General features: G+C 44.3%; 1 protein-coding gene across 1 annotated transcript in view; it reads left to right on the plus strand.

Annotated features, from left to right (window-relative positions):
- Positions 1 to 1,192, plus strand: part of RBP1 (retinol binding protein 1) — a 68,392-nt gene extending 67,200 nt beyond the window's left edge. Inside the window, exon 4 of the mRNA XM_068280537.1 lies at positions 971 to 1,192. Coding sequence (XP_068136638.1) covers positions 971 to 1,027 — 57 coding nt within the window. The 3' untranslated portion in view covers positions 1,028 to 1,192. The remainder of the gene's footprint in view (positions 1 to 970) is intronic.
- The last annotated feature ends 17,833 nt before the right edge of the window (positions 1,193 to 19,025 follow it).

A 19,025-nucleotide genomic window follows, 5' to 3' on the forward strand; every position in this document is an offset into this window, starting at 1 on the left:
GCCATTCACCCAGTGTCCCTGGTGGACAGGAAGTACGTCACTGGGATTTCACAACGTATTCACGTTGTTCCGTGACGCACCGATGCCGCCTACGTATTTAAATGTTCTGACTTACCTACACGCCGGCACCGCTCCGTCGCCACGGAAGTCTGAAGGTAACGCTCTGTTGACTTTGCAGTGGGTGGGTGGGCAATCAGGAACTTAAGGCACAACTCGACGCAGTAAATGTGCTTGGTCCCATTGCTTTGCATTGTTGTTGCGTTAGCCTGCGGCAAAACAGTACCGCAACTTCACTTGCAAGGCAAATGAAAAAGGGGCCGGGGGAGGGGGATGAGTTTAGGCTAGACATCAGGAAGCAGCTAACGAGCCACCACTGATTATATGGCATCTGACAGGTAACCATGACAACCACACTTATCCTTTTACTGTGTTAGTAAAGTCCGGAGTAATGCCTGCACAGAAAAACATGCATGTACAGTATGTATTCTGATGCTAATGGTAGCTTAGTAATGAATCCCTGCTAACTGAAATAGAATGTATACAGCAATGTAATAACCCGACAAAGGAGTCTGAGACCCACGAGATCAAAGCTTGTGATTGGCTGTGGCAATGTTCCACCAGCTTTGTTGCAGCACAAAGATGTCATTCTGTGCACCACTCCCCAGGCTGCAGAGGCCACTTCTGTTCCAAAAGATCTGTTTTCATGCTCTCATTTCTTTTGAATTATTCAACAAAACCACACAGATTCTAGCAGGAACAGTATGAAACTTCTGATTGTGTATTCAGCTGCGGAGACAGTAGGATGACTCACACTACTGCAGGCCAAGCTTCAAAGTTCTATGTCCAATGAAAGGCTACATTATAAAATATTCTAGCAATGGTCCAGAGCAAAAGATCGTATCTGAGTTTTGATTATTTGGCGACAGTCTAATCTTATGATCTATTTCTTTCCCTTTCTTTCTTTCCAAAGGAAATGCGGGTTGGAGATGCTGTCTGCAAACAGGTTTTTAAGAAGGTTCACCAATGACGCCGACTGTAACTGTGGAATAGGAATGCCCCCGCCCCAGAACGACTGTAGGATAACCTTTACCTCTCCATGCTCCTGCATTTTATTATTATTCTAGTAACATGACATTTCTGTGGTTTTGTTTTATAATGCCACCTTAGGTACTTTAATAAAACACTAATCTGACTCTGGTGCTTTTATAGCTTGTTTGTTTTTTCTTGTTTTTTTCTCTTTACATTGGACCAGCTAATGCCCAAGCAAACAAGTGTATGACAATATTTATGTATATATTGCACAAAACACAACAGTGCCTTTGAGGCCCGGTTCCCACGGATGTCCTTCAGAGGCAGGCGGGTCGTTTCAGGTGCCAGCCGCCAGAAGTTTGGAAATGACGTCCCAACAGATGCGTCGTTTACTATGGTCGTGCTGCGTTTCGTTCAATTTACTGTCCTGGCCTTTAGTAAAAAATAACAATGGTGATTGGGAGAAAGGATGGCGGATTCAGTGATCGGGGGCTCACAAACACGGCCAGGGCCGGATCTGTACAATTTACCAAACAAGGCCACTGTCAGCAGCCGCCCCCTTCACTATAGGTAGCCAGATGACCCCCCACCCTCCAGTCTAGGTAGTCAGACAACCCTTCCCCCTCCCTCCAGTAAAGGTAGCTCATTGACCCTTCCTTCTAGTATAGGTAGCCAGATAACCCTTCCCCCCACCAGTTTAGATAGCCTGATGACCCCTCCTTCCCTCCAGTATAGGTAGCCTGATATCCTCTCCCCCCTTCCCTTTAGTATAAGAAGCCAGATGACCCTCGCCCCCTTCCATATAGATAGCCTGATGCCCCCCCCCCCTTCCTCCAGTATAGGTAGCAAGGTGACCCTACGCCACAGTATAGCCTGCTGCCTTCCTGCCCTCGATCTTGTGGTACCCTAGGCCATGGCCTATGTGGCCCTGGCTTAAATCCAGCCCTGAACGCAGTGATCGCAGAATATTCAGTAAACTATAACGAACTTGCACACCATCAGTAAAAGAACTACTTCCATTCATTCTTAATGGAAGAAGATCTGTAAAAAAAAACTATAAATACTGGCTAAAACAACACAGGGGAACTGTGAACCGGCCCTTACACTGGTAACTGTAAACCTTATCAACTACTTATAGTGGATGATACGTGGTTAATGGCTCAAATGACTTTGTTCACATACAGTTTAATTACTCTCTGAAAGCAGCTACAGCCTGGGACACATGCTCAACTACAAGGGAAAGCCAGTCACTAGATGCATAAGAAATGAAGCATTAAAGTAACAAAGAACACAGGATAAATAATTTGTGGTTACAGCTCCTGCAGTAATAGTCAACTAAAAGTGTTTATTTTATTTGGCACTCCCATATTATTCTTGTTGTTATGTATTTATATAGCACTGTCCCTCAGAGGAGCTCACAAGCTAGTCCATGCCATAGTCATAGTCCAAAGTGCATACTGTATTCTAAAGCATCATACATATGTTAAATTGTTGTAGGGGACCACTTGGGCCTCCTATGCTGAGAACCTAGAAAGTGTACAGAGGCCCCAATTTGTCTCTGATCTGAAGATCTGGAGGGCTGAATCGTGTTGGCCGAGCACATGCTGACCCCATAATTCTCCTTCTTACTCCTTGCACTCCACCATGCGCTGCGTGTTTTCCCTCCTCCCCACTCCGCACCAACATAACAGGCCTGTACGCAAGCGATGCCTCTGTAAACGGCTCAGCTACAAGCTGTCAGCTGAGGGATTGAGTCCTGTTCCCTGCCGGCAACAGTAATTGGGCTTGATTCACTAAAGCGTGCTAAGTGTTAGCACACCAGCAAAAAGCCCCTTAGCACATGCAAAGTGCCGTTGCACGCACTAAGTTTGCGCGCGCAAAGTTTAGCGGTGCGCGCGAAATGTCTCAGCGGTGCGTGCGAAATGTCGCACTGTCTGCATGCAAAATAGCCTGATAAGCGTACTTTGCATGCAGAAGTGCGCCGTTTTGCGCGCACCAGAAAGCGCGCGATCAGTAACAGCTTTGCTCATGCAAACTACCTAGCACCCTAGTTTGCACGTGCAAAGCTTTTAGGTGTGCTAACTGTGTTAGCACACTTTAGTGAATCAAGCCCATTGTGTGTGTGTGTGTACACATCCCAGGGCCAACTTGGGTGCAAACAAATGAGCTAATTATTGCACATTTTGGGATGTGTAAAGAAAGGGAAAAAATACAAACTCCATGCAAATACTGTACTGCCCAAGATTTGAATAATATGAATAAAGAATGTGCAGTTAAATAGTGATAATTCCAAACTGATACAAACTGAATGTTAAAGGGATACTTAAGTCTGGCCAAAAAAATGAGTTTAACTCACCTGGGGCGTCCCTCAGGCCTCTGCAGCTGATCGGTGCCCTCGCAGCTCTGCTCCGATGCTCCTGGACCCGCCGGCAACGACTTCCGGTTTCGCTGTCACCGGCCGACAGGCATGGGAACGCGAGTGATTGTTCGTGTTCCCAGTCACAATAGCACCCCCTATGCGACTATTGCGGCCTTCTTGCCTCAATAGTCGCATAGGGGGTGCTATTGTGGCTGGGAACGCGAACAATCACTCGCGTTCCCATGCCTGTCGGCCGGTGACGGCGAAACCGGAAGTCGTCGCCGGCAGGTCCAGGAGCATCGGAGCAGAGCTGCGAGGGCACCGATCAGCTGCAGGGGGCTGAGGGACGCCCCAGGTGAGTTAAACTCATTTTTTTGGCCAGACTTAAGTATCCCTTTAATTTTAACAACTTCCCTACTGCCCATTGATGGTGAAAAGCGGCCGAGCGCAGGCGCATATGTGCATGTACACATGTGCGCGGCACCCGCAGGTGTATTCTGATCCTTCCTGCATCAAAACGGATTGTTTTAAAACATTGTAAATAATTAATGATGCCCACTTCTATGTTAATTATACTGGTTTCTGTAACGATCGGTGTCAGCACACAGAGAGAATCTGATTATTGGTGATCTGCAGTATCACCAAGAATACAGATATATACATGATTATTGATGATCTGCAGAATCACCAATAATACAGATATAACTAACCTCTGGACACCTGATAAAGTGTAAGTGTTTGGTGCAACAGTATATGAGCCTGGACCACCTGAGGAGCAGGTGACCCTAGACCATATAATGAGTATCTCCTAGACAGGGTTGGAGATAACCAGAGAGCCAGTGATTCCCTGACCTGCTGGGAGTCAGACTCTACTGCAGTCAAAGGACTCCTATGAGATAGAGTCCCTGACTGGATTGCAGAGAGGTCCCTCTGAGGGACAGGGAGTCCCTGCAGCTACTGGACACCCCACCGGGGGGTGTCACAGGTAGTACAGATAGACTGAACACCCAAGGAGTGAGTGACAGCTAGAAGGGTCGGACAGGCCCGGGTCGGCAACACACGAGCAGAAAAGGTACAGAGACAGAAGGCTGATTCGGTAACCAGGGACAGGCAGGGTTGGCAACAGGTAATCAGATATGCGTAGGTACCGAATCAGAGAGCAGGAGAAAGGTCAAGAGAGCAATAGGTCATAACAGATATCGAGCAGAGGCCTAGTCTAGATTGTGAGGTCCGTGGTCTCAACACCCAGGAACTGGTCTAAAGAATAAAACAGCATGACGCACGCTTCCGCCTCCACTACTGACAGCCTATGCCCAAAGGGGGACGCCATGACAGGAAGAGGCGGGACTTTGCCCTACTCTTATACGAAGTCATGGCGGCCCCGCACTGCAGTGGTACGCAGCGTGACCAAGCGTCATCCAGACGCGAAACGGCCATTGCTCTCCCACCTAGTGCCTGACACCCACCTCCCAACTGCACAGCCTGCCTCACGCCGAGGGACACGTAAGCTACACCCAGCGTTTTTTCCACAAGTATGATTGATTGAATATATCAAAAAAAGTTTGTACTGCAAATGTGAATTGTCACTATTTTTACCAATACAAATTGTTTTGCAAGACGGAAGGTGCACGGACATTTTGCTTTTTCTTGTTTCCAAAAACAAAGATGTATATATAGCAGAGCGCTCCTCAGCGCCGCCCAGTCCCATTCAGCCAATCACCTACTGCGCTGGGATCAGCTGATCGTCCTGATCAGCTGATCGTCCTGATCAGCTGATCCCTCTCCTATTGGCATAAAGGGCCTGCCTGTTGGCGCGCTCTCCATCTGTGTGCACTACTAGGCTCAGACAAAGCAGACGCATGCTGCTGCGGAGAAACCGCCGGTCTGAACGCGGAACCATTTGCCTCGCTGTCAGACCGCGCGGCAGTGGCTCCGCAATCCATTACAGTTTCAGCATCATAATTTCTATATATTGCTGTAAACTGGTATGTAGCCCCTCTCTCCCAGTGATGTATAGCCTCGGCTGTTTAGGTATGTAGGATTCTTCTCCCAAAGCATTGTGGAAGACCAGGTATTATTTCTACGGACTTTCGGAAGCACAGTAAACAAACATTCCGCAGTGATGCTTCTGCCAGCAGTAAAGATGTCACGACCTGTGATAAATTAAAAAATTTAAATTGGGGAGAGGAAAGATTTTACAATAGGCAAATATTGACTACATTATTTGTAAATTAATATTATTAAAAATAAGACATTTTTCTGTCACCCGCATGGAAGTAGGATCCAGAGGAAGACCTTGTGAGGGTTTTTCACCTTCATCTGTATAAGTTGGGTATGTGCAGGTACTGGACAACAAAGTAACAGATTTTTTTTGTGGTTCAACTTGATAGACAGAGGTCTTTTTTGCAACCAAACTGCGGTATTACATACAATAGTTACTATACTAACTGTGATGCCATGTTTCACAGTCTTCATTGCTTTTCCTGGTATGTGTACTGATTGGCACAGTCACGCTGATGACAGAATGACCAAGGGAATTATTGACAAACTAAGCACCAGAAAGCTCTTGTCACTGTGAGTGGTTTTTATGTGACACTGTGATAATGGCTTTGGTTACTGCAAGTGTTCTGTAAAAGGATAAGGAATTAGATAAGAAGCTTTCTTCATCAAGGCGTTATTACTAAATGACTGCTTATGCTGCCAGAGATTAAAGTTCTATATTCACATTCAATAAACTACTAACTATAATCCCGGATTCCCAGGATCAAAGATGTCCCATTTACAGAAGGTTGATTAAATGTATTCAGTGTCATAAATGCAATTTGCTAAAAAGAACGGTTTCCATTCTGACTGCATTACACCCACAGAGCAGTGTTTCCCAAACCTGTCCTGAAATGTGAATATTAGGGTATATCTGCCATGGTTTACATACCTAATAACATCATTTTATTAGCATATGACGCCATCTCACTATTTTGGCAAAAGCTCCATAGTCTGATTTCTCTGTTTGGTGGTGGCTGCGGTTTTGCATTCTAGAAATTGCCTTAAAGTGAACCTTAAGTCAGAAAAAAAATGAGTTTTACTCACCTGGGGCTTCTACCAGCCCCCTACAGCAGTTCTGTGCCCTCGCAGCCACTCACTAATCCTCTGGTCCCCCGCTGCCAGCTAGTTTCATTTTTGCCGACAGGCCCATCAGGACTGGCCACATGTAGCTTTTTCCGCATGCCATTTTCTGGCTTAAGTGTCTCTTTAAAGGAAAAACAATTGTATCTATGCTCCTTCTCCTAAAAAATGACTTTTTTTTAGATATCCCACAGTTTCATTTTATATTTAAATCTATTTTTTACTGTTTCATTGTCTCTTCTCAATGACACTTTCATTGAAGTATGTTAGAGCTCAAATCTATGAATTATTGACCCTTTTTATCTCTTTCCTGCTCCAGGAAGCCATTTACTGACAGAAAAGTATTTTTTGGCTGTAATTACTTAACAATGAGGGTTATGCCATAGTGTGACCCAGTCTGACCTGTTCCCGACCCGGATAGAAACTGTCACTTGCATACCTGATGTTTAACTCTTTCAGGCAGAGAAATAAAAATTGGAACACAGCATAGTTATTTGTGTGCTTGGCAATGTACATATACATGTCTATCTCATCATGCCACATGTCACCTTGGGTGTCCTTTAAAGGACAACTGAAGTGAGAGGGATAAGGAGGCTGCCATATTTATTTCCTTTTAAACAATGTAAATAGCCTGGCTGTCCTGCTGATCCTCTGTCTCTAATATCTTTAGCCACAGACACAGAACCAGCATGATGAACAGGTGCTTCCGATTAAGGTCTGACTGGAGTAAATAGAAAAGGAGGTTGGCATTACATGATAACTTGGCAGCCAATGGGGGGTTGTGGGTGACTCACTGTGCCTCCAGACAAGCCATACAAAGTACAATTATAGCAACAGAAGAAAAGAATCTGGGTACCAGATGAGTATCTAACCCCCTTTGATAACATCCCCAACCAAACCGACACATGCAGAAAAAACAGCAGCCTGACAGTCGTTTCACGAGTCTTGCTCGCTTCCTCAGTGTCCACGAGGTCTCTGAGGAAGCGATCAAGACTCGTGAAACGGCTGTCAGGCCGCTGGTTTTTCTGCATGTGTCGGTTTGGTTGGGGGATGCAATACTGGTGCCCGGATTCTTTTCTTCTGTTGCTACGATAAAGTCTGACTGAATTGGCCCCTTGCTGATTCACGTATGTGATTTAGATGCTATTGATGCATAAAAGGTCAGCAGGGCTGCCAGGCAACAAGCGCACCCCCCTCCCCCGGGAGCATTCTGCGCCTGAGCAGTACTACTGCGCAGATGCAGAACTCGCTTGGCTGCACATGCGCAGAAGCTCATGACTGACTGGATTACCGGGAGTTATAGCGGCAGAACGGAGAGGCCCAACAGGACGGCAAGGGAGGCCACAGTCCTTATGGAGCTGGAGGAAGTCCCAGGTAAGTATAACTATGCACATAAGATTGATCTCAGGTTTTCTTTAAGGATTTTCTACAATTAGTCTTTAGACTAATTACACATGATACAATAAAATGATCTGATTGTATGGCAATTTGATAAAAACAATCGGTTGTACAGAAAAATGTAAAAAATGTAAAGCTTTTTTTTTTATTCAAGTGGGAAATCTGACCGGATTCCTAGTTTGTTTGTTTTTTCTGATATAAGTCGATCGGGAGTGGTGGATTTTTCTGATCAATCTTTATGAAAATTGAATAGTGTAGGGTAGATTTTCAATTTCGTAATGTATAGACCCAAGCAATTTTTCAGGTTTCTCAATCATTTTTTATAATTGGGGATAAATTGAACACACGTTATATATTGGTCAGATCTTTCAAATGTTACAATCAATCAGAATCATTAATTGTAATTCTTGAATTGAATAGAAATTTTAAAAATTGTATGGTGTGTGGCCACCTTATGACTACTAATAAAAAATGACACCTACTTACCCGGGCTTCCTCCAGCCCCCAGAGGCCGCCATGTCCATCGCCGCAGCTCCACTCTCAACCGCTGCCTCCCAGTCCACGACGGTGCAGAGGCCGACCTCGCCAGGTCGCCCTCTACTGCGCCTGCGCGAGTGCTGCTATCAATCACTTGCACATGGTGTGGAGTGTACTGCACATTCCCTTTGAGCCCATCCCCCTGCCAACATAGTCACACCCACCTACCGTGGTCTTCAACTTCGGAGTCATGTGACCCCATAACATGGCCAAATGGCCATTATCCTTCAAACCACTGCAAATTTCGCCCCCCCCCCCCACCCCTTTAAAGGAACTCTGTTGTTGATCTCAATGTCACCGCCCACTGCATCTGAACAACAAAGCCATATCCCCCAACTGACTGATATACTGCAAGGAAAATCACCCCTATATTTGGGGTGAGTGATTGAAGGCTGGGTCTATGTGATGACACACGCTGGCCGCCTCCAGAAGATGACCTGACCCGGAAACTATAGCATGATGTAACTGTTGAAACTTTGGTGATTCCTTAAAGTATGGTGAGGGATTATAGGGAATGGGATCACCTTAGCGTTGGGTGGGATGGTCAATGACACACTAATAAGTCTGATTTTCATGGTAATTCTATGCAAACTTATGCGACTTGGAAATGTACAAATCAAATGTAGACAAAACACAGAACATTGATATTGCTTTTTTCCCTGGTGGACTTGGAGCGCTTCAGGGCTGTAGCCACCGAGGGCGCTTCACAGGTGACCAGGATCATTGGGGAGCCTTGTCCAAATACTCCTTCCTGTTATTCGAACCTCGGTCAAAGGCTCAAATCTTACATCACAGGCAACAGTCTTACCAGTACACTATTCAGCTGACCCTCTTTTTTCCTGCAGTATATATATATCATTGATCATCCCACACTACAATATATAAATTACATAATACTATGGCATACTGATGTATAGTGTAATAATTTTCCCTCTGAAAGGCCCCGTTCACATCACAAACGCGGACGGGCACGCACGCGGACCGCAACGCGTACGAACGCACGCCATCCGCGTTTGTGTGCGTTGCGTGGCTGATCCCATCACTGAAAAGTGAATGGGACAGCCACGTGTTTTTACAAAAAATGCGTGCAGCATGCGTTCCCGGACCGCACAGGTCCGGAATGCATGCAGTGTGAACATCAGACATTGCACTCTATGCAATGTCTGATGTCGTGCGTGTCAGCCACCTGCACGCGTTTCCAAAACGCGGCTGGAAACGCATGCAGTGTGAACGGGGCCTAAGTATAGTTTAATTATCACCTTGCTGAAAGAATCTTGTTGACATGGTGGTAAGGGGTTAAAGATTCTAGCAATGTGTGTTTATTATCTTTGCTTCTCTTGACTGATAAAGATACTAATAATGCTAATTGTAGACAGTGGTCTGCCCATCTCAGCAGCTTGTAAAGTGGATGCAGCCTGGAGTGAATCACCTCAAGCAGGCAGCCAGCCTGAGTGTAAACAAAGACTAGTGGTATAGCTAGTTATATTCCAGCAATATTCCAGCTCATTTAGTTACCTGTTACCACCTCAGATCAGCCTATTTCTCCTCATGTCTGCTGCATGCTGTGAGTGACACAGTGACATATATTTGTGAGCTGTGTGACAGAGTAACCAAGCAGCTCAGGGTGACCCAAACTACTATGAGCTTTGTGAGAAATGAATTTTTAAGCAGGGATAGCGAGAGAGAGACCTGGGTGAATAAATAAAGTGCCCCTAGCACTAGTGGTAATGTGTACACTAATATAGAGTATTAAAAAAATAAGTCGTTTCAATCGATAGTATTCCTTTAAGTGCTCTCAGTTTATAAAGAAGCATCACCCATTAATGTTTTGGAACATAGCCTCTGCTTTGATATAAGTGGTTGCTTGAAGAACTCATATGTCTACCAGCTAGGGGTGCTTTGTATGGTGATAAGGGGCAGCTACCAGCTAGGGGTGCTTTGTTTTGTGAGAAGGGGCAGCTATGTTTTCCCCCTTTGTAAGGCATTCCCCACACTGCTGATTGCCATTGTGAGCTAGCAAACAGAGTTGGGGGAAACATCATGCCCACAGTGTTTCTCTCTGCATGTAATAAGCAATAAGCTCCTATAGCCAGGGGGCTGGGTTGGTAGGGGAGGAGCCATTTTTGGGGCTTAAAACTGTTATGTTTTTTTTTTATTTGGTAAATAAAACAAAAAAAAAATTCAAGCTGCAGGAAGGTTTATTCTACATCAGTGGTCCTCAAACTAAGGCCCGCGGGCCGAATGTGGCCCCCTGATGTTTTTTTAATGGCCCTCACACACAAAATGTATTACTGCTACATCCTTAAATACTGGGGATCCACACATAGAATAGCAGTGCTGGCATAAACCCATCCACATGGAAGCCAGAAAGCAGTAATTCGCTGGTTTCCAATGAAATTCCACATCAGGTGACACTGCTGTCCACTGCAGGCTGTCACCTGGGTTTGCTTCACTGTCTGGCCCGCAATGACTTTTACATCATTTAATGTATACTCCGGCCCCCCAGCTGTCTGCAGTATGTTGACCCGGCCCTCAACCCAAAACGTTTGAGGACCCCTGTTCTACATAGTAAAAGTACAGCTCTGCTTTGCATTGTCAGTAAACACCTAGTGTACACACATCTTCAGCTAGTCCCTAAAGCCCTAGTTCAGCCTTCCATTTTCTAAAAGCAAATAATACTAAACCGGCAATAATTAGTGTCATAGACCGCACGGGCCGGTCCTTGATCGGGTCAATCACTCAGGGCTGGTGCACACCCAGCGGCTTTTTCAGCGTTTCTGCAGCCGCTTGCAGCTGCGGATATGCTTGGTCAATGTATTTCAATGGGCTGGTGCACACCAGAGCGGTAGGCGTTTTGCTGAAACGCATACTCCCGAGGTGAGGCATTTTTTGGATTGCGGAGGCGTTTCTGCCTCCAATGTAAAGTATAGGAAAAACGCAAACCGCTCTGAAAAACGCCAGTTCAGAGCGGTTTTGCAGGTGTTTTTGTTACAGAAGCTGTTCAGTAACAGCTTTACTGTAACAATATCTGAAATCTACTACACCACAAACGCTTCACAAAACCACAAAATGCTAGCTGAAACTCTACAGAAAAATAACAAAAAGCGTTTCAAAATCTGCTGGCATTTTGCGGATCTGCTAGCGGGTTTTGGTGTGCACCGGGCCGTAGTCAGAAACTCGGTATCGCTGTCGCTTTGCGCATAGATGCCCATATTTGGATTTGCAGTCTATGAACCGACTAGCCGAGAGGAGTGTCCTGACTCCAAAGGATTCACCACACACGTACAGTTCAAAAGCTTGCCACCACCTGTGAGTCAGCACAGGACTGTAAATATTTTAGCACACTGCGAACACTGTAAGTTAAAGTGAACCTCCGGACTAAAAATCTACTCAGCAGAACTGAAAAGGCTTGGTGTTTCTTTAACAGTTTCACAGCATCAGCACTTTGTTTTTCTTACCAAAGCATAATTTTTAGCAGCATTTTTATCTAAGCTCCACCCATCAAAGAAAAAAAGCCCAGGCTTTTTTTGCCCGATGCTGTGCAGAGCATAATGGGATTTCCTATGTTGTTATTCATGTTGCCTAGCAACTGGGAGAGGTGCTCAGGACACAGGACAGTTAGAACTGTGTCTCATGCTCCCTGTCACCTCCTTTCAACCAAAAAGATGGCGGCCATCATGAAATCAAACATTTGCCTGTTCTTTTAAAACAGTGTGGGTAAGAGATTATATTACCTATCTATTTTATCTAACATAACTAATGTAACTTAATGACAGTATGTTTGTTTAGGCTGGAGTTCCTCCTTAATCCTTAGCTGTATGCAGAGATTGGCGCCAGATCTGTCTATCTGTGCCCGATTCAAGCATTATAAATACAAGATACTCTAGCACATAAGGTATTGTTTTCGGAGGAGTAAGTACCAGGGCTGTGGAGTCGGTCCAAAAATCCACCGACTCCGACTCCTCAGTTTAGGATTCCACCGACTCCGACTCCTCGACTCCGACTCCTCTAATTTGCATATTACAATTTTGTTGATTAAAAGCATGTAACATGAAATTCGTCTCTTAACTGCCAAGGCTTAGGAATTTTACAGGACAACTGAAGTGAGAAGGATATATAGACTACTATATTTATTCCCTTTAGACTAAAACTAGTCCTTGGTAAGAGTACTTGTAAAAGGTACAAACCGGAACAAAGAACATCTATCAGGCCCTAGGCAATGTAAGTGTGGGTACATGTAAGAATGATGTGCAGGTACTCTGCAGGGGAATGAGGAGATTGTAAACAGACAACACCTCTGTGTTCAATGTGCACAGCATTCTCAGTGGATTCCCTGCAGCTCTGTGGGGAGTGCATATGTAGAGTATAGTACTACTGTGTAACAAAGTAAACCTGAGACAGATGAAATTAAAGTTTTATACATACCTGGGGCTTCCTCCAGCCGCCTTCAGGAAAATCAGTCCCTCGTTGTCCTCCTCCACCACCTGGATCTTCTGCTATGAGTCCAGGTACTTGAGCCAGTCGGGCGCAGTGCGCATGCACACACTCCGCCGCCAGGAGCGTACTACACCTGTGCAGCACTATTGCGCAGGTGCAGAATGTTCCTGGCTGTGGGAGCGGCATGCGGCCGGACAGCGCTGACTGGCTGAATTACCAGGACTCATAGCAGAAGATCCGGGTGGTGGAGGACAGCGAGGACTGATTAGCCTGAAGGGGGCTGGAGGAAGCCCCAGGTATGTATAAAACTTTACTTTTCATCCGTCTCAGTTACCCTTTAATTTGTAGTCACCAACCCAAATTTTAACAACATATCAAATTATTTGATTTCATCAGCAAAGGGAGTGCATACATTTGCATAAATCAGCATCAATGCAGAATTATTTCCATCTCGTTGACCATCTCTATTAGTGACACAGCTACACATCAGGCTTTATTCTTACAGCATAGATGTTATTTAGTATATATAAGAGATTCCTGTGTACACATCATATATACAGTCACAATCAGATATGTATATCTGACCTTAAAAATACGGGGACTGCTTTATTGAAGCAGCAAAAGTAACTAATTTTGATTGGTTTATTTCATTTTTGTGGACTAAGCACAGCTATTACTGTATATATACTGTATATATACATTATTTTTAATGACTATTATCTGAGAAATATAACATTTTATCATATTTTCTATTTTAATTACAGTTACAAATTCATTAGGAGTCGGAGTCGGTGCATTTTTTCCCGACTCCGACTCCAGGCACCCAAAATTGCCCGACTCCACGACTCCGACTCCACAGCCCTGGTAAGTACGATTGTGTATGTTCAGCAACAGGTCATAACCGCTAAACGATTTTTAAATGTTTAATAACAAAAATGCATTACACACATTTACATACACTATTTAACCTCCTTAGCGGTAACCCCGTGTGTGACACGGGGTAAGCCGCCGGAGGGTGCCGCTCAGGCCCTGCTGGGCCGATTTAAAAAATTTTTTTTTTGCTGGACGCAGCTAGCACTTTGCTAGCTGCGCCAGCACCTCGATCGCCGCCGCCGCGCGCCCGATCGCCGCTATTCGTTGCGGCGCACGCCCCCCCCAGACCCCGTGCGCTGCCTGGTCAATCAGTGCCAGGCAGCGCCGAGGGGTGGATCTGGAGTCCCAATGACGTCTCGACGTCGCTGACGTCATCCCGCCCCGTCGCCATGGCGACGGGGGAAGCCCTCCAGGAAATCCCGTTTTTTGAACGGGATTTCCTGATCGGAGATCGCCGAAGGCGATCGAAGCGGGCGGGGGGATGCCGCTGAGCAGCGGCTATCATGTAGCGAGCCCTGGGCTCGCTACATGATTTAAAAAAAAAAAATTTAAAAAAAACTGCTGCGCTGCCCCCTGGCGGAATGTTTCATACCGCCAAGGGGGTTAAAGAGACACTAAAGCGGAAAAAAAAATGATGATATTATGATTTGTATGTGTAGTACAGCTAAGAAATAAAACATTAAGATCAGATACATCAGTCTAATTGTTTCCAGTACATGAAGAGTTGAGAAACTCCAGTTGTTATCTCTATGCAAACAAGCCATTAAGCTCTCCGACTAAGTTAGTCATGGAGAGGGCTGTTATCTGACTTTTATTATCTCAACTGTAAGTGAACTGTTTACTTTTTCTCTGCCAGAGGAGAGGTCATTACTTCAGAGACTGCTCTGAAAGACTCATTTTGAAATCTGAGTGTTGTGTAATCTGCACATATTATAGAATGATGCAATGTTAGAAAAAACACTATATACCTGAAAATAAAAGTATGAGAATATTTTCTTTGCTGCTAATCGTCTAGTAATTATTCATAGTACACAACCAATTCATTATATCATATATTTTTTTTCGCTTCAGTGTCTCTTTAACATATACACACAAAGCTTAAAATAAAAGGGAATAATTGTGAAAAGGTTTACTTAGCCAAAATGCAGTCTGTGTGGGGATATTTCCTTCTGGGACAAGAAATGCAAAGTCCTTAGTTTCAGAATCAGAGGCCTTTAGGTATACTTTGTAATCCAAACTGAGGTTACAGTTCCAAGATGGCTGCTAACCACATGGTCCTCTGGTTAGCAGCAGCAGGTCGAGTTGTAATCCAGATGATGGTAAAATGGAGGACTGAAGTCCGCCTGCTGGCAATGTGCTTTTGATGAAGCTGGTTTGGGGGTGTGGCAATTTCTGCCCCCTCTGAATTACCCACCTATGACAGTCCACCTCCTCCTAGGAGGATGTTGAGCTTAAACTGTAAAACTCTGTAACTCATAAACTATACATGTCATATTTGGGTGGATAGCAGATTAATATTCCTGAGACTATGACAATTCCTGTGACATCAGACTTGATTAAAGTAGAGGGTCCAGTTGCTGAGAAGTTTAATAACTTGGTTGTAGCGTACCCCTTGCCCCTCAAGACTGGTATCAAAAGATTTAGCAAGACACTACAAACCCAATGATACAACTCTCATAACTATCCTAGATACTATATTCCGTAAATAGGCAAAAAAAAATCATATACAGCATTCATTTTCACTCTGCTTCTGACGGAGTCAGGCAGTCTGGTCTCATACTGAGTTTATCCTGTCTTTTCAAAAGGCAGTAACACTTGCCATTTGGTTACTGCTGGAGAGCTTTCACACCTCTGTGTCACTGGCCAGCAAGGAATCCTTTTGAACAAGTTAATTAAATGTGGGTGATGGGTTTGCTTTCCCTCAAAAGAGAGAAAAAGACATCTGTTGTACATTTAAAAATAAAAAATGTCATTCTGCTCTGCTTTGCGGAATGACACAGTATCTCTAATTGTCTCAATTTCAGTATCATTCATCACAATTAGTAATGCATAATGTTTTGTGCATTGCACCGCTTTATTTTTTTGCAGTAAACCTATTTACAATACCTGGCTGGTTGAGTCCAGTAGCATCATTTTCTGAGGTAACAGCAATTTTACTGGAGACTGGAAACTGGAAAGGTTGGATTAACACTTTTCTATCAGATTTCTACATCTATTTTTCTGCAATGGTTTTCTGACAGAGCTGCATTGCTGTCAGTTGTTTATCTGCAAGTGAAAAAAGCATTTAAGTAGCCCACTTATCAACATTGTTACTCAGTTTTCCTATGCAGAAAATGCACAGAAAAAGTGTTAATCCAGCCAAAGCTGTCCACATAACTCTACCTATCCCATCATCACTCACATATGTAGTCAGAGATAAGGGGGGGGGGGGGGCTTGGGTGAGGGAGGATAGTCTCTTTCTGTGAGCAATGATCACATGACCTCATCCACCACCTCACTCTGCTGATAGATTAACTCTTTGTGTCCAGCACTGCAGCTACACTTCAGTCTCATAATTATAAGAGTCTGCTGAGCTGCAGTGCTGGACACAAGGAGTACATTTATCAGCAGCAGAGGATGGAGCTAGATGCCATTACTTGACTACCAATTGGACACACCCAAGTGAGTCAAGTGACTGACTTTTCCAGAGACAATTTCTGATTCAACATTGCTATCTGTTCTAACTGTGGCAATTACAGGCCCATTTCTAAAATAAATCTAGATCTTAAATGTGGTTGCAACACCAAAAATAAAAACAAGTCTAAAAATGTTTTTGTCCGCAACACTATGTATACCCCTTAAAAATTTTTTAATGGGGGTACAAATATGCCTCCCCCTCATTTCCCCCCCCAACTCACCCATGCCTGTGCCATTGCACTGGACTGGGAGGTTGTGGGTAAGCCTGCTGGATTTTGGAGAAGTTTTTTTCCCTCCTCCTCCCCTCCTTTGCTGTTTGAAAGTCTTGCAGTGTAGTGATGGAAGTCCAGATCTTTTTAATTAACAGTTTCATTAGAATCAGTTCTTTGAATCATTGGGCTCAATTCTGGTAGTGTTTAGTAAATAATTACCTCATGGAATTGGGTTTACCTCATGAGGGAAATCAACTTTTGAATTCTGGTAGTTTAAGTAAAGTTTTACCTCATCTAATTTCATGAGGTAATTCATGCGGTAATTTTCTACAAAAAATGTGTGGTATTTAGTAGTGAAATACCTCACACTTGAATTCTGAAGTAAAATAAGGTGCGTGTTTGCATGTCTTTTACCTCACATAATTAGACCTACCCCTACCACATGATAAATGCAGTGCTGTGACAGAATTGTGATATCCGTCACATAACATGGAGCCTTTTCAGCTTGTTCTGTGTTCAGGGCCCCCATATTTTGCTGAAAGACGTAAAAGTGATCTGACCAACAATCCCCCCCAGCCCCAGCTTCCATTTTGTTTTAAAAAAGAAAAAGTGGTCCAAACCCTGTACAATCCTTCATCTGCCCCCCCCCCCCTCAACATTGCCATTCCCCAACCTCTGGTTGGAAAAAAAAAAGTAAAAATGCTCCAACCCACAGCCTCTATTTTTTTTAAAAAAAATTAAGTAAAACTGTGGCAAACACAGATTTCTCTCCACCCTCCTCCTCTGGTTAAAAGTGCTCCGAGCCCCCTCCCCCCAGCAGCCTCTAAAAGTTAAAATGCTGTAACCCCCCCTCCAGACCCCCAGCCTCTAAAAGTAAAAGTACTCACACCCCCAGTGTCTAAAAGTGCTGACCCCTCCCCAGCCTCTAAAAGTGCTCCCACCCCCCCCCCCCCCCCCCCAGCCTCTAAAAGTGCTCCTACCCCCCCCCCCCCACCCCCACCCCCTAAAGGTAAATGAGCTGGATTATTATTATTTTTTTCTTTGTAATGGATGCCTATAAATTTACTTTTCATAGGTTGCTACATAATCAAATACACCTTCCCTCCTCAAAAAAAAAAAAACATCTTCCAAAGACTATCCTAACTTATGGAAGACAATTAAAGACTATGGCCTCGATTCATCAACACTTAGCAAATTTGTTAACAACAGTTTGGTAAAATACCGAATTTGTTAACTTCATTTCAGGATTCATCAAAGTTATCTACAGCTGTTAGCGAACATTCGTTAACGATTCGGTAACGATTCGCTAAAACGGAAGAAAGTGCAATTCATGAAAAAGAAAGTGGGCGTGGTTTAGCGTTACATTTAGGATTAGTTATCTCCTTCACTGCTCTGTCGTTATTCCTGTCAGATCATTGCTGACAGAGAAGATGGAGCCATTTGAAGTGGTTATGTATCAGCTGAGAGTGATTCAAAGGCGCAGAAGGGCAAGAATAAGGTCTGCAACCGTATAAATTTGTAAGAGAATAGATTTATTTGCTATAACACGACATCTGCATTTCTCTTGAATCATCTTGTAAGAGAACACAGGCAGTGTCAGGGTTAACTAATTTGCTAGCTGCACTATAATTTTTTAGAAAAGGCTCCTATCAAATTGTGGGATTGTCCCAACCACTTTCAGAATCCTGGGCCAGGTGTTAAGCCCTATTCACAATGTTGCTACGTAGTGCTCAAAGGACTGCCTTTTACCCACAATTCCATGGGAATCTTATGGCCTGGTGTTAAAGTACCACTGTAAAATGGAAATATCGACACGTTACCGAATGGTTACCGAATTGTTATCGAATTCACACCGAATGAGGAAAAACCTTGATGAATACAACTAGAAATCGCTAAACTTCGAATTCGGTAATTTAACAAACTGGAAAAAGTTATCTCAAAGAGAATGATGAATCGAGGCCAATGGCCTCGATTCATAAAGCATTCCCGCATGCGGGAATGCTGAAAACTGCTCACTTTACCGACCACACAGCAGAATCTTTATTCATAAAAGCTTTTTCCGCATGAAAAGCCGACATTCGCGAGCAGAGTGATCAATCACCGCCTTGCGCGGTGATTATCATAGCAAAAGTAACAAGTAGTCAATTCATAAAGATTAGAGGTAGCGGTATGCGGACGGGTATTACCGCTACCTCTGATGTGGCGAGAAGCGTGCGGAATACATTGCACTGAATGGGACAGACCTCCCAAGCAGCTGCAGAGAGAACACCGCACGGAGGGATTCCGCCTGCTTCTCCTGTTTCCGCATGTCTCCCGACAGCCTAACGCCTGCCTACATCGGAATATCTCCGCACGCCTGTCACAACTAGCAAAATTTTTAG

This window comes from Hyperolius riggenbachi, chromosome 4 (assembly GCF_040937935.1).
Source record: "Hyperolius riggenbachi isolate aHypRig1 chromosome 4, aHypRig1.pri, whole genome shotgun sequence".
NCBI lineage: Eukaryota > Metazoa > Chordata > Amphibia > Anura > Hyperoliidae > Hyperolius > Hyperolius riggenbachi.